This window comes from Pipra filicauda, unplaced genomic scaffold (assembly GCF_003945595.2).
Source record: "Pipra filicauda isolate LSUMZ 115617 unplaced genomic scaffold, ASM394559v2 scaffold33_size4404698_pilon, whole genome shotgun sequence".
In the NCBI taxonomy this organism is placed as follows: Eukaryota; Metazoa; Chordata; class Aves; order Passeriformes; family Pipridae; genus Pipra; species Pipra filicauda.
This window is the reverse complement of record NW_024104465.1, coordinates 1,334,802-1,348,915: the sequence shown is the minus strand read 5'-3', so window position 1 is coordinate 1,348,915 and position 14,114 is coordinate 1,334,802. Positions and strand designations below refer to the sequence as shown.

At 46.9% G+C, this 14,114-nt stretch overlaps 2 protein-coding genes across 3 annotated transcripts in view; both read right to left on the bottom strand.

Annotated features, from left to right (window-relative positions):
• Window positions 1–3,582: 3,582 nt before the first annotated feature.
• LOC113984322 lies at window positions 3,583–13,109 on the bottom strand. Its single transcript, XM_027714280.2, has 7 exons — window positions 12,942–13,109; window positions 11,896–12,055; window positions 11,283–11,415; window positions 10,726–11,027; window positions 9,926–10,073; window positions 6,465–6,552; window positions 3,583–4,551 (listed from the first exon to the last, which is right to left on the bottom strand). The coding sequence occupies exons 2-7, from the start codon at window positions 11,960–11,962 to the stop codon at window positions 4,459–4,461; spliced, it is 831 nt and encodes a 276-aa protein (XP_027570081.2). The 5' UTR covers window positions 11,963–12,055; window positions 12,942–13,109; the 3' UTR covers window positions 3,583–4,458.
• The window catches only part of DEPDC5 (DEP domain containing 5, GATOR1 subcomplex subunit), a 64,328-nt gene continuing 62,931 nt past the window's right edge, over window positions 12,718–14,114 (bottom strand). Inside the window, exons 46-47 of one of the 2 annotated variants that reach the window (XM_039384231.1) lie at window positions 13,284–13,408; window positions 12,718–13,065 (exon numbers count right to left, since the gene is read on the bottom strand). In XM_039384231.1, the coding sequence (XP_039240165.1) occupies window positions 13,036–13,065; window positions 13,284–13,408 (155 nt within the window). In that variant the 3' untranslated portion in view covers window positions 12,718–13,035. Of the gene's footprint in view, window positions 13,409–14,114 lie in introns of both variants that reach the window. The other variant, XM_039384226.1, reaches the window with a different exon arrangement.

Below are 14,114 nucleotides of genomic sequence, written 5' to 3'. Positions count from 1 at the left end.
AGCATTCACACACAGTAGCCTTTTGCATGTCCAAAATGCTGTGCAGATATGAGTTGATAAATCCCCAGAACTCTCTGGTGAAAGGGGCTATTTTCAAGCGCCTGCTCATTTCAGAGTCCACTGAGGAAGCAGCACTACGTCTGAATAAAAGATTATGGCAGTTTTTCCTTGCCAGAATGATTCAGGGATATGCACAGGAGGTTGTCAAGCATGCTCAGCTGGGGGGGTTCTTTAAGTGGAGAGGACAAGGTAGCTAATTGAAAGCAGCTTTAACCCCTCATGAGCTGCTTCAGACCACAGTTTGCTAGTCCTGCCCAGAGAGAAGAATGTGGTTTTACTCTTTATGTAATGAAGGGAAAGTAACCAGAATTCACAAACTCCAACAGGAAAACATGAACGAGCCTGCTTATCAGCAGCTGCCACCAGAGCACCATTTTGAAAAGAGGCTCTACAGGTAAGAGAAAAAAAACCCAACCTCTGTTAAGCAAATACTGAAAGTAAAAAACCACAATGAACACCAAAAAAATCAATCCCACTAAATCCCAGGGTTTTTCCAAAAGTCCTGAGCATTTGCAGGCCACAGATAAGATCAGAATTTAGATGTCCATCATTTTAGGAACCACTCCGAAGACGCCTCATGCTGGGCATACACAATTAAGGACTCAGCATCAACAGCCACATTTAAAAAATAAACCCAGATCTGTCTTAACAAATGAATTTTTACTGCTCTTCAACCTTTACCAAAGTGGATTAGTTTGACACAGAACTGGATTAAATCCCACTGAAAATGATTGATCCGAAACAATGACCTTTCACTGCAGAACATAACATGAAAGACTTTGGGGATAAGACTGGTGAAGTGCAGAGATAAAACAAAATGCCTTTGCCAACATTTTCAAAAGTGGCCTCTTATTCTGGGTGCCCTACTTGAGTCACTATGTAAGTGCTCGTTTCCTCTGAAAATGAGGCCCCAAGCAAGGTGAGCCAGGCATCCAGAACAGGAGACTGCCTGGAAACACTGGCCTTGAAGCTTTAGCTCCCAGCATTTGTCCTGAGTGGGCCGTGGACACACCCATTCAGTGACTGTGATAGCAGAACTGCCAGTGGGACTAGAGGCAGGGAAAGCTGCTGCTCATGTCATGCTGGGATTAGTTCAGGGGAGTTTTTCATGGCAGCTGCCATGCAGGCCACTTGCACACCCCACTTCCAGCACAGAACCACTGACAGGCAAAAGCTCAGTCTCTGGCCTTGCCAGGCTTAGGGCTGTCTGCTGAACTGCCAAGAGAAAAGCTGCCTCTGGCAGCAACGTGGAAAACATGGATACCTGACTATTGGGAAAGTGTCCCCCTCGCCTCAGGGACAGCCAAGTAACAGAAAGTCCTCCTAGATTTCCATCCCCTTTCTGTGACCCATCAACACATATAGGCACTGTTCTTTGGGCCCTTATATGCATTTTAGGATAAAAATGGCTTCTTTTTTTTGTATCTAGGGCAAGCTCCTTCCTTTGCTAGGCCATGCCATGTGGAGGAGGAGGAATGACAACAGCAGGTACAGCACATTCAGCTCAGGGCAGGTCAGCCACGTGCTCGGAGTGCTTCCAAGTACAGCTCCAATGAGGAACAGCATCAACACAGAGCTTGTTCCAAATGGTAGGACAGGGAAAGCAGAACATGACAGGGACGCAAATCACACCTAGAAAACCAGAACGAGGTAAGGCACAAACTGAACAATTCAAATGCTACCCCAGTGTGAACACAACGGAAAGAACTCCACTGGGCTCTCCTTCAAAGACTAACTCCACCCAGCAGCACAGGCAGAGAAGGACAACAGCAGCACTGGCATTCAGCAGAGATTCACTTGTTCTCTTCCTCCACTGCATGGCCAGGCAGCCCCTCTCTTCTGGCTCAGGGATGGGGAAGCACAGCCCACCTCTGAACTCTGCTCACCTGTAACTCAGAGTGATCAAATCCCGTGAGATCACCTGCTTGCAAATTCCTGTCCAAATGCAATTAGCTCCTCAAAAGTGTTTTGTGCAGGTTCAACATCCAGGTGACATGAGACAATAGTGGGCCAGAACACACTGTACTTTAACCACTTGACTTTACATCTCTTAAAGAGAAATACTTTTAATTTGCTCAATTTCATATATCAAGCTTTGAATTGTCTTACAAATTTACAGAAAAGTAATAAGTTATTTCACCTGGGAAATGACCTAGAAAATTCAGTTTTCCTCCAGAGGACAACTGTGCCAAATCTGGAAATGAAATTCATTAAGTGTGAGAGAAAAGGCTTTAATTTGGCTTTAGCTGAAAATTCTTTTTCAGATTTAAGTTTGGAAGAGACTTGTTGTTGTAGCACTCCTGAGAAATTCTGCTGAACTGAGTGTCTTCTTTTTAACTCAAAAGTCAAAACAATGGTGTTCTTGAACTATTAAAAAAACTTACAAGGCCTTAGGACACTGGTATTGTTAAGGTGGTAGAACAAAGGTCATTTATATCCAAACCCAAAGTACCTGCATTGCCTAGCATGGCTTATTAGAAAATAATCTATTTAGAATGATAGGTACCTAAAATTTCTATACACAATGTTAATCTTATTCTTTTCCTTGACAGGGAACAGCACTAAATATTTGAAAAGAACTGAAAATACATCTCACTGTAAGAAAGGCATCATTCCTCTTCACTCCAATACATCTTCAACAGTAGGGAAGTGTTATCACCCACATGTATCACATACCACTGACTAAGTAAATCATAGTAATCCTAGTGACATGTCATACCAGTACTGGTGAAGAATAAAGTACCTTATTTGGGATCTCGGACAACAGTCTATCAAGAATCCAGTGTGAATTTTGCTATGGGGCCGCTGCCTCTGCGTGCAGCCGCGTCCCTGACTGTGTCCTGCCTCCTTTCCACCTCAGGTCGCAGAAACGACAGTGCTAACGCCTGGAGAACAGTTTTTCACGCGGCGTGGCCGTGACGGCGGCACCCGTGCCCGCGGTGCCCGCGATGGCGGTGCCCGAGGGCCGCCCGCCCCTCAGGGCTCCCGACGCCCCCTCAGCCCCGGCCCCCCCGGCCCGCGCGCGCCCCGCTCGCGCCCCGCTGTTGCTATGGCTCGGCGGGAGGCGGCGGCCAATCAGGGCGCGGCAGGATATATCTGTCGCTGTTGCTACGGTCCCGCGGGCCAATGGCGAGGCGGCAGGGGCAGCCCGCGGGCCAATGGAGAGGCGGCAGCGGGCGGCGGGAACGGCCCCGAGCGGAGGAGGGCGGGCGATGGTGGCGCGGGGCTGTGAGGGCGGGCCCGTCCCTCACCGGGGGCTGGGAGAGTCCTACAAACCTGGCCCTGCTGTTGAGGGCAATAAACAGTAACATGTGCGTGACCCTTCCAAGCACCAGTGCTCCGAGCCCAGAACCCTCGACAGTAAGAAATGGGCATTCCGAGTGAGAGCCACCAAAATAAGGGAGACATCAGGGTCTCAACACACACAAGTGTTCCCAGGGCAGCTGGTGCTGGGTTTTAATACATAATTGTCATGTGACATTTATCACTTCATACCCCTACCTTGAAAAAGGAACCCTGGAGAAACAGTAATTGACAACCTTTATTTGCTAACTTTGTAACAAAAGGTAAGGGAAGCACCTCCTCCGTGTATCTCCAGGCTGCAGGTTTGGCAAAGATGACCCCTTCTCCAACACAGATTTAAACCCCAACAGTAACACTGCAAAAAATACCCTAAAGGGAAAATAGGGAAAATGCCCAAAAGACCACTCCCCATGACTTGCAGGATTAGCTTTAAACCTGCACCTTGCTACTTCTTGGTATTAAACACCAAAACCATGGTAGGACCTCCCCCATTCCTGCCAGAGCTTTAGCACTGAAATTTCTGCCATGCTCCAGTTTGTGCCATCTGTGGCACTACGGAACATGGAACCTTCCAGAAGTTACACCCCGCAGCACAACAGGAAAGCAGGGATAAGAAACAGCTGTATTTTACCAGCACTTAGCTGACACCTTGTTTTCCAGAACTGAGAAAAAGTTATTCAATATCCACTGTAAGGCAATATAACTAAATTTTACTCCTTTAAAGTAGAGGAGCTTAATTTACCTTCATGATGCAGTGAAGGACTCTGATCTCACCAGTACTATGGATAATCCATGTAACTGCCACAGAATAAGTGCCTTGGTAATTTTAGCATCTACACTACAGCTTCAGACTGCTCCAGTAAAAACCTCCAGTCCACAGTGTTTCTTCTATCCTTTGCAAAATTCTTAATAAAACTGTAAGTAAACCAAACTTTGTAACCATTTGAAAACGCCTCCAATCCTTCTCCCTCACTCTTATTCATCCCCTTGTCAAACTCCTGATTAATTTATAAAAAAATACAAGAGGAAAAAATAGGCATCGATGGGGTATTTCCTGGGGAAGCGCAGCCCACCCCGAGTGTCTCTGCAGGCAGGTCACATCTGTCCCCTGGCAGAGAACTCAAAGAGCAGGCACGCTGCCCAGAACGCGTCGCTGCTTAACGGGTCACCAGCTGGATCCTCCAGGACCTGAAAGACACAGGAAGGAATCAAAACCTCACTATATGATTTTTGACACAGTTGCTTATGGTGGGAGAGCCCCTTTGGGCAACCAGACAGCAGCACAAGGTGTGTGATGGGAGGGAATGTCAGTGCTGAGGGCTCTGGGCATGGAGGGACAAAGGCCTTGTTCCCCTCTAAGCTCAGGTAGAGTGATCCATCTGTGCAGGACATGGTGTAACAGTGACAAGTACAATCAGTGCACAATCCAACTCTCAGTATTTCAGAGCAGAGCAATTCCCTTCCCTTTGCCCCAAGGCATTGGCTCCTGTAAAAGCCAGTAACTGACAGAAGGTAAGACCAGGATGAAATAATAGAGGGAGCGATCACCTGAACAAGGGTGCTCTGCTCAGGAAGGGAAAGAAATGTCTCCAAAATGAATTAAATTTTTGGTTTTTTAGCTTTTGTTTTACTCTCATTTTGGTTCTGATGGTACGCATGACATAAAAAAGCAAATCGAGGTATATGTGGACAAAAGGAAGTGTCCATCTGCACCCCTGTGGTTCAGCCATAGGAACCAAAGATCTGCACATCCCTGCCACAAGCCCAGAGCCATTTGATTCAGCAAGAAGCAAAGTGCCCAGGAAGTCTGTAGAATGCTGTAAAATCATTTACCCATTCCAGCTCTGCCTTTTCCTAGAGCACTCATTAAAATATGCAAAAATTGCTCTTCTGAATTCCTGAACTGAGCAATTATTACAAAGATTTGAAGATGTCCCCTTTGACATCTGCAGGCATCACTTGGTCTCTTGCTCCCCAGCCCACATTGCACTGAGTGTCATGTTTCTACACCACTGCAAAATCAGTGCAGGAATGCAGAACAGCAAGATGAAAACTACCTACAGAGACTGCATGCTCTGGAAATCTTAGAAAAGGCTCATTCATTATTAATGCCCAAAGCTTTCCTTCTCATCTGGCTTACATTATGGCTGGTAAAAAGGCCACTTTCCAAGATACAGATCTTTATATTGATGCTTTCAGAGGCTCAAAAGAGGTTCTGTTACTGCCCTCAGAGCTGCAGCCACTTCCCATAATGAGGCCAGCAGATATGGGCTCCTGCTTTTCATAATCTCTTTAAAAAGGTTTTCTCCAGCAGTTTACACTGCAAGGGAAATAGCAATGGATGCTGATTGTTAGACCAACACACATGGAGCCAAAAAAATAGCTAAATGTACACCTTAGAGAGGGCTTTCTTGGGTCCTATTTTTAGGAAAGATTTAATTCAGAGATGTGCCCTCGTCGCTCTGAAAGCACCAGATTTCCAACTTCTATTCTCTATTGCCTTAAAAGCACCCTCAGAAGGCATGCAGACTGCATCCACAGCATGGAAGTAACTTCTTTTATCCTGCCCTATACTCACACTGCCCTGTATACTGCTATCAGCCATCTCAGAACAGTGCAAAATCCCCTCTCCTCAACAATAACACAGGCCTGGAAATGAAAATTACATCAAACATTTCAAGAGGTCTGAGAGAGCAGAATGAGATTGTGCAGAACCCCTCAGAGGGGAGGACCCTCAAGCAGCCATCATTCCACAGTGCCAGGTGAGCCCTCCATGACTCCAAATTTAAATGGCACTTTGGATCTGCACAGGTTCCTTTGGCCACCACTTCAATGACACATTTAATAAAATTAGGGTCTGGCAAACAATTCAAGTGGGAAAAAGAAAAACGACAAAACCACCACTCCTCATCCAGTATCTGCTGGATGTTACCCAGGGAATGCCCAGCTTGCTCTGAACTGGGTACCTACAGGAATGCTTAGATCAAACATGTTTCATATTAAATATGATAGGAGATTTCACATCTCCTGTGATAGAGCTGCAGGGGACAGTGTGTGCAGGGCTGAGCTCCTTTCTCTGAGCATTAGGTGTGTTCTCTTACCTGGTTTTGTCCCAAGGCTTGGCTTTCTTCCATGCAGGGTGCAGAAACAGGTGGGCACTGAGGCTTGTCAAACACAGTCTGACAGGAACTGCAAAAAAACCCATATACAAGTGCATTTGTATTTATGCTCTACTTGCCACTTACTGTAATACTTTTCAGCAGGACAAGAGGGGCTTGTTGGCAAGACTATTAATTTAATAGAGTTCTGCTTAGTTGTCTCCACATCTGCCCCGTTTCTCCAAATTGTTATGGCCTGAGAATACAGATTCTGCAGTGGGATGACAGGCCTGACCAGGAGCAGTATCAGGGAATGACATCTCAATTTGCAACTTTCCTTCTGCCCCCAAAATGCTCTCCATAATCAAGGAGGTATCTACTAAAAAGTCTCTCTCCTGGAACATATTTTAAAAACAGAGATCTTAAGAGTCAAAACAGATAAACACGTGGCTTTAGACACAGCCACAACATTGGCTATGATACTACTACAGCTTTTCAAGGCCACCAGTGGAGTCTGAGGACCGGATCCCCATCCCCACTCCCCTGGGGTCTCTGCCTCAAGAGATCAGTCTGCGGGCACTGGGTCAAGTAGCAGACACTGGGTACTTGAAAATTTGATGTTCTTTCCCATCATCACCAACTCTAAGGTATTTCTAATGCAACAACACTGCCCATACCACCAGCTGGAATAGCCCAGGGCATGAGTGTCCATACAGGCCCAGACAAGAGGTGCCCACTAGCAGAGCACAGGAAAAAAGGAGAACCAACAGTGCAGGTGTCAAACTGCCCTCCCTCAGAGTGCCCCCCAGGCTGCAGCCATCAGGGAACTCCTCTGTTGGAGCTGCTTTCAGGCAGTCACATTTCCTAATGACAAATGGATTCAGCTCCCTCTCCCACTCTCCACCCCCACCAGGAATGTCTCATCCCTTTTTGCAGCCCACTTCCACCGACACGCACAGCGCCCTTAGCAACCAGTCCTGCCGTTCAGTTACACAACTGCCACAAAGTAGCCCCTGTTTGTGGGCTCGGGAAGTGCTGCCTGCCAGAGTCAGGGTGCTGGGTTATCCAGAGGGAGAGCCTAACAGCAGGAGGATTCCTGGCACTCCAAGCTGGGATCCCAAAAACCCAGGCAGAAGCTGTGAGCTGCCACGGCCATCCCAGCACTGACATTTTCTAGATCAATATGCTGGCTCAGAAATGCAGAAAGCCTTGCCCCACAGAGCTCAGGGTGCTTTTCTGTTTGAAATGGGAGCACGAGGGTTCCACTCTGCATGAACCATTAGCTGGGCTACATTCCACCTGGCCTGACTTGCAGAGTGAACAAGATGTACCACCACTCCCTGTAAAGGTGAGCATCTGCTTGGTGTCCCACAGGGACTTCCAGTCCACTAGCTGGATCAAAGTTTCCTCTCAGGCAGCAGAAGCAGATGGAGACAGTCAGTTCCCAGCCTGGTTCCCTCTCACACTCCCACCTCACAGCCCTGTAGATCAGAAGAGGTTTGGATACAGCCCAAGTGCGTAGGACTGGCTGTAAAAAGCCCATGAAAGAAACCAACAGGAGTTGTTCTAATAAGTTTCAGGCCAAGTCCTTTCCAGGTGAGCACCTTTAAAAATGAGACAAGCAGATGAAGGGTCCTTTGGCTGACTTGTAGCTCTATCCCTGCACTCAGGAAGCAGGGAGTCACAGGTGCTGGCGAGGCATAACACTGAGTCCACTCCAGATGGGTGACCTTGGCTAAATAATTTCCTTCTCTGTGCACTACTCTCATGTGTAAAGCTGGGATAACTTCACTGCCCTGTCTTTCCAGGACAGCAACACTCATTTGACTCTTCCAGTTTGAGCTGTTGCTCAGAGCTCCCAGATGAGTGATGCTCATTGCAACGTGACTGCTCAGGAGGACGCTGGTGACACAAAACTCCTCTCCAATCAGTAACTCTGTGAGAGGGCTCTGGCTGATAACACAGGTGATCCTCACTCAGGGAGCAGTGATCTTACCCAAGATCACCCACACGAGGTCCCCTGGCTCCCCAGAGAGCAAAATGAAATTGCTGAAGCTGCAGCCTGAGCGCCACTCACTTCTAAAAAACATTGATGTTCTGTAGCATTCATGGTATTTTGGGGAGTTCAAGCTTCTGGGCAGAGCTGGACCAGGGCAATGAATAGGGTTTACAAATAGAGTTCAAATAATACATCCTCCCCCAAAGGTGCCAATGAAGCAGCAAGTCCCGCCCCTGACAGAATAAGATAAAGGGTGTGTGGATTCCTGGCACAACTGACATATCCAACAAGGAGACATCCACCATAGATTTCTCCTACTGGCAGCACATATTTTAAAAATAAACATGAGCTCACTCCAGAGTCAGAACATGCAATTTTAAATCCAGCCAAAATATTGCCAGCAACCCTTGCTGATCTTTCATGATCTTTTGCCACTGTTTAAAACTGCAAATCCTAAAACACAGACTGAGTTTTACAATGCCCAGACCTGGGTTCTCCCCAGCGATTCAGAGCAGTCTGACAGGACTGTGAACGAGGCACAAAGCCAACTGGGAAACAGGGGTAAAAGGCAGAAATGTTTTTAGCAGGGAAAGGGGGCCAAAACCTCACTGATCTTTATCTCCAGTGAATCACTGCCTTCCCTTGTTGCTTGACAAGTCACAAAGCTTTCTGTGCCTCTGCTTCCTCCTCCATAAAGTGGGAATAAAGCTCCTTCTACCTGCTTTTTTGCCATATTGACAGTGTAGTGCTATAGCACAAATGCTGGACAGTGTCAACAGATGGGTTGTGAAATGGGGCTGCTGCTCCTGCTCAGTCTTGCAGATCAGTAAAGTGAAGGAAGCTCATAATATCTCTTTGGCAGTGTTTATTTTTATGTAACTTGATGCAAGTTGTATAACATATGGAAAATGGCACGAATTTTTGTTGTTTTGCATTCTCTGAATTTATCTTAAGTTTCAGAGAAAATCTGAATTCTGAAACAGTTGTTACAGGTGGAAAACAGAAAGATATAACAGTGCCTTTCTGTCTTCCAATTTGGAAAGCTTGCCCTATGGAATAATCTTGTCATGGGGTTGTGAAGCTACAAAAACTATTTTGGGATTAAGTACAGGCCCTACCAACCCAGCCCACAGAATCAGCTCTCACTGGATCAGTATAGGTTATGATTTTCTGCCAAAAACAAGCAAATAGCTCAGAAGCTGGACCTGCTTTAAAAAGAGGGGTTCATGTCTTTCCTGATTCAGCTGGTTCCAAATCCCCTTTGTGCCACACACACACATATACACTTACACATTTCCAGTGCACTACCTGCAAAATAGGATGGACACAAGGAGAATCAGGCCCTGGGAATGAGATGCATCTATACTCTTTCTGCAACCCTCTTTAACAGTGACTCAAGAGAGGGCTACACCCACAGCATTGTTATTCCTGCCTTTAAGCAGCCCTGTGCTTTCCCTCCCTTTACCTGTGGGGAATAGATTCCAGGGTCCCTAGCTGTCCTTCTCTAAAGATGAAGCTTTCAACCTCTAAATCTGACTGCTGAATGATTCTTCCTGGACTGCCTTCAATAGAGCCACCTTGAGGGACTCTGCTCAAGGGAACTCTGATACCTGCTGAAATAAATGCTTGTATTAAACACAAGTACATAGACAGATAACGTGACCCAGCTATTCCTTCTCTCCTTGCTCCACGTTCACCAGAGGCTGGGGGAATGGCACTCACAGCCCCCTCTGTTCTGTACACCTATCAAGGCTATTCTGAAGAACAGGGGGAAGAAAAGAGATGGTGGGAATGCTGAACAAGACTGGACAGGAAGGAGACGAAGAGGAAGAGAGAAAGAATAGCAGGAAGGAGAAAGGAAAGGGAGAATGTGTGCCTGAAGAGCACCATGTCACAGTTAAGAAGTTCCCAGCCTCTTCTCAAGCAATCTCTTAAGGACAACTGGCATTAAAAATGGACACGGGGAGCAGACAACACCTGGAGGGACTCTTCCAGTGGAAACACTAAAAGGAATCCACTACTATCTTATGGAAGCAATTACAGTTTAGGCAAAAGAGTAGGTAAGAATGTCTGTTTCAATACCTTAAATCAACAGCTTTTTCTCATTGAACTACTATAGAGGCAGAACTCCAAAGCTCAAAATAAGCCCCACTCCCATTTCTCGTGACATTGGAAAGCCACTAAAGTGAGCAAGAGCGTTTACAGCAAAGGGAAGAGAAGCTTGGAAACTCTTGAGGTCAACAATCTGGGTGCAGTTTTACTAACCTTCTATATCTGGGGTCCACACAGAGCCAGAGACTCCTCTGGTGCTGCAAGGGCTCTGCCACATGGCCAGGTGTTCATCCAGGATGGGAAGGGGCTTGTAAGGGTACAGGACCAAGCTCCCCAGCTGGGGGCTGGCCACAGCACTGCTCACTGCTGCTCTGGGCTGCAGCCATGCAGGGCTAAAGCAGGGTCCTGGTTCCAGCACAGCCTCGGTGCAGAAAGGTACAGGTTGTTCAATGTTGGGAGTGGAGAACAAAGCCATGCTTGTTCCTGCCTCATACACCTCAGTGCTCTGCATAAAGCTGTAATGATGGAGAAAATAAATCAGCCAGACACACTGCTTTGCCAAGAGGGGACCCCCAGCTAAACCTTTGAATCCTGCCCTCCCACAGCTGGAAGATCAACTGCTCTGACTGGGCAGGGACCATGTCCATCTGTGGTGTCAAGACTCCTAAGTGATGCTTCCTGGGAACTGACACGAAACTCAGTTGCACAAATATGTTTAGAGGTTGCTTTGTCTCTGAAGTGTCACTTATAAAGTGTTTTTCATACATCACCTGGATTCCAGCATCTCTAAATACGTTCCTCTGGGAGGCTCAATCAGATCTGCAGCTGACTGCTCCCACCTTGGCTCCCAGGGCCCGAGGGTTATCTCCATTTGCTCAGAACCAGTGCCTGCATGAGATCCACCTGAAAGGTGCAGGCCAGGCAGGTGAGAGAACACTAATGGTTACTCCAAAAGGCAATGAAACAAGTCTAATTTGCCAAATACAGCAAGACCCCCTTGTTCCCTGTGACTGAAGTTTGGTTAAGATTCTGTGGAGGGGCATGGAAATAGGGGTTTTTCCAGGAGTACTGCCCTGATCCCAGAATCTGAGAGCTAAAACCTGCTGCCTCCCATGTATTTGCTTTCATTTGGTGCTCCTTCTGAGCCAGGCATCCCTTTTCACCTGTCCCTGGCACAGGCCTTAGGAGTGTCTGCTCCTATGGACTCACAGCCTCTGGCCAAACAACGAGGGACTCCAGTGAAGCAGAGTCCTCCAGCGCCCACTTGATCCATCAGCGTATAGATGCTGTTCTCAAGAAGCAATTTCTTCCCTTCCCAAGGGAATTTCAAATTGATTTTCAGCTTTCTGGACCACATCCTAAGCCCATTAGGAAGACACAAACCTGCAGTCTGCTCCTCCTTTGCGTGGGAAGCCTGAGTCCTCCCAGGACAGGAGTTGTGCTGTTCCATAGGAAGGACGCAGGATTTTCGACGTCGCCGATAATTCGCAAACCAGTTATAGACCTGAACTGGCTGCAGGTTCGTGTCCCGAGCCAATTCCTTCTGCAAACCCAGGTGTAGGGAGAAACGAAGGGGAAAAGAATAAACCACATCCACATAATCAGGCTTTTCCCTTCAGTTCCAAAAGCAGCCCAGCAAGAGCTTTCAAACCCAGAGAAGTTTACTCACTACGTCTCCAAGAAGTCTCTGTGGATCCGATTGAGGACCCCAACTCAGAGTTGTTGACCTCTGTCCTCAGAGCTGACAGAAAACACACATTCCACCCTGCACCCCCGGACAATTTGTTTGCTAAAGGAAACCACACACTGCTATTATATTGCTCACCAAATAGTGCCCTCACCAGAGCACATTCACCCCCCAGGATAACACCTTCACAGAGGCAGTCTCCAAAGTCTGAAGCTCTCACCTTCCAAGGCAGTGATCAACCAGGATTACTGAATTAATTCACACATCACTTCCATTACAAATCTGTCCCTGTCCAAAGAAGGTAGATCCATGCACACATCAACACAGCCTGTTGTGTTTTCAAATGCTGTGAATCTGATGCGATAAGTCAGCACAAAACACGTTCTGGTGAACAAAGTGCAATTTTCCACAGGCTGTAACTCAGTCCAGTCAGACAGAACTATTTGTCACTGTAATAGAGCTCTTCTGAGTGACGGCTGTTTCACTGCCTGTGCTCAATCACTACAAAATTAGAACTGTTAAAAACCCAGAGAGGAATTTATTGCCCTCAACTTCTTGTCCACAGCAAGAGAAATTACTTAGCATGAACCTGATGATTTTTTTAAAGAAACTTTTAGGGAAAGATCAAATACAAGGAATCCCAGCCCCAGTGAGGCTTCTGAAAACACCAGTTCCAGATTTCTGATGACAGAGTCCTGCTTTCTGTGACAAAGAGACTTGACTCTAAGTAACATATCCCTACCCGCTGTTTCCTGTCTGGGTTTGCTGTCACCTCTGCAGCAAACCTGTGCAGGTGCTGGCGTACTTCTTCTGGATAGTTTCTAGTCTTCAAACCTTCAGGACAAAGGGAAATAGGTGGAGGATTCCTGTACACAGGAGAAAACAGGATTAAAAAAGACCCCAAAGAGAGTCATTGACATTCATGGGAATTTTCTCGCATTGCCACAAGTGATCAAAACACCAAGAGAAAAAACAGCTCCAAGAAGCAGCATCTTGACATGCAACACCAGTTTTCGCATCTGTAGCCCCTACCTCTGCTAACCACAGCAGAGAAAAAAGTGTTGGTCCCCCCACGATGCAGTACCTCTTCCTGCAACGGAATTTCTGCAGTGGTGTCAGAAAATCCCTGTGGTGTTCCTCCATAACCATCCGATAGTGAACCTCGTGCCAAAGTTGCACCAGTTGTTCCTTCTCTTCTGCCTTGCATTGCTAAAACAAAACAGTGTATAAACAAACCTTTCCCGGGAGTCAGTCAGACTTCCTATAAAAGAGAAAACCTGCAACAACAGAAATTTACTCCGAGATTCCAGCTGGTTTGACAAAGCTGGTACATTACCCGAGCATATGGCTCCTGTACCTTCTCTAAGGTACACAGGGAGTTGCCTGCTTAATTCCTTCTTTTCCCCTGGTGAAAAGGGCTAGATGACCAGATCAAGAGGCCAAAATCCCTCACTGTGAGTGGCACCATCTAGCCTTCCTCATATATTCCCACCCTGACATGCACTCTAATCTTGGGCTTCCCAAGACGTTTATGTCCTAAGATTGTGAAAAACTCCAAGAGCCACCACATTAAAGAACAAAAATCCTGCTACAGCCAACCCCATAATCACCTAATTACCTTCTTCCCCTTGGCTGATGAATACTGCCTGTAGCAAAGGCTTTATCCTGAGTTTCAGGTCAACCAATGCACACATATCACCTTCCACTGCCTTCTGCCAGCTGGAAACACTCCACGTGCTGCAGTTTGGGTCCCTCTGCACTAACAGCTCTAACTACTGTTTTTCCAATACTGCTTTTTGTCTCCACGAAGAACCAAAGAACACATCCCTACCTCCAGGAGGCTGCAGGCTGTGTCATGCTGCCCATTACGGATGTGAACGAACACGCAAGCCCGGACAATGTGGATGTTAGTGAG

Bases quoted from the DNA above. Each gene is read 5' to 3' on its own strand.
- LOC113984322 (XM_027714280.2), bottom strand. From the start codon at position 11,962: ATGGAACAGCACAACTCCTGTCCTGGGAGGACTCAGGCTTCCCACGCA. The intron at 11,028-11,282 runs GTGATGTATGAA...CCATCATTACAG, and splicing joins TTAGAGATGCTGGAATCCAG to CTTTATGCAGAGCACTGAGG. The intron at 10,074-10,725 runs GTTAGTAAAACT...CATTTATTTCAG, and splicing joins GTGGACCCCAGATATAGAAG to CAGGTATCAGAGTTCCCTTG.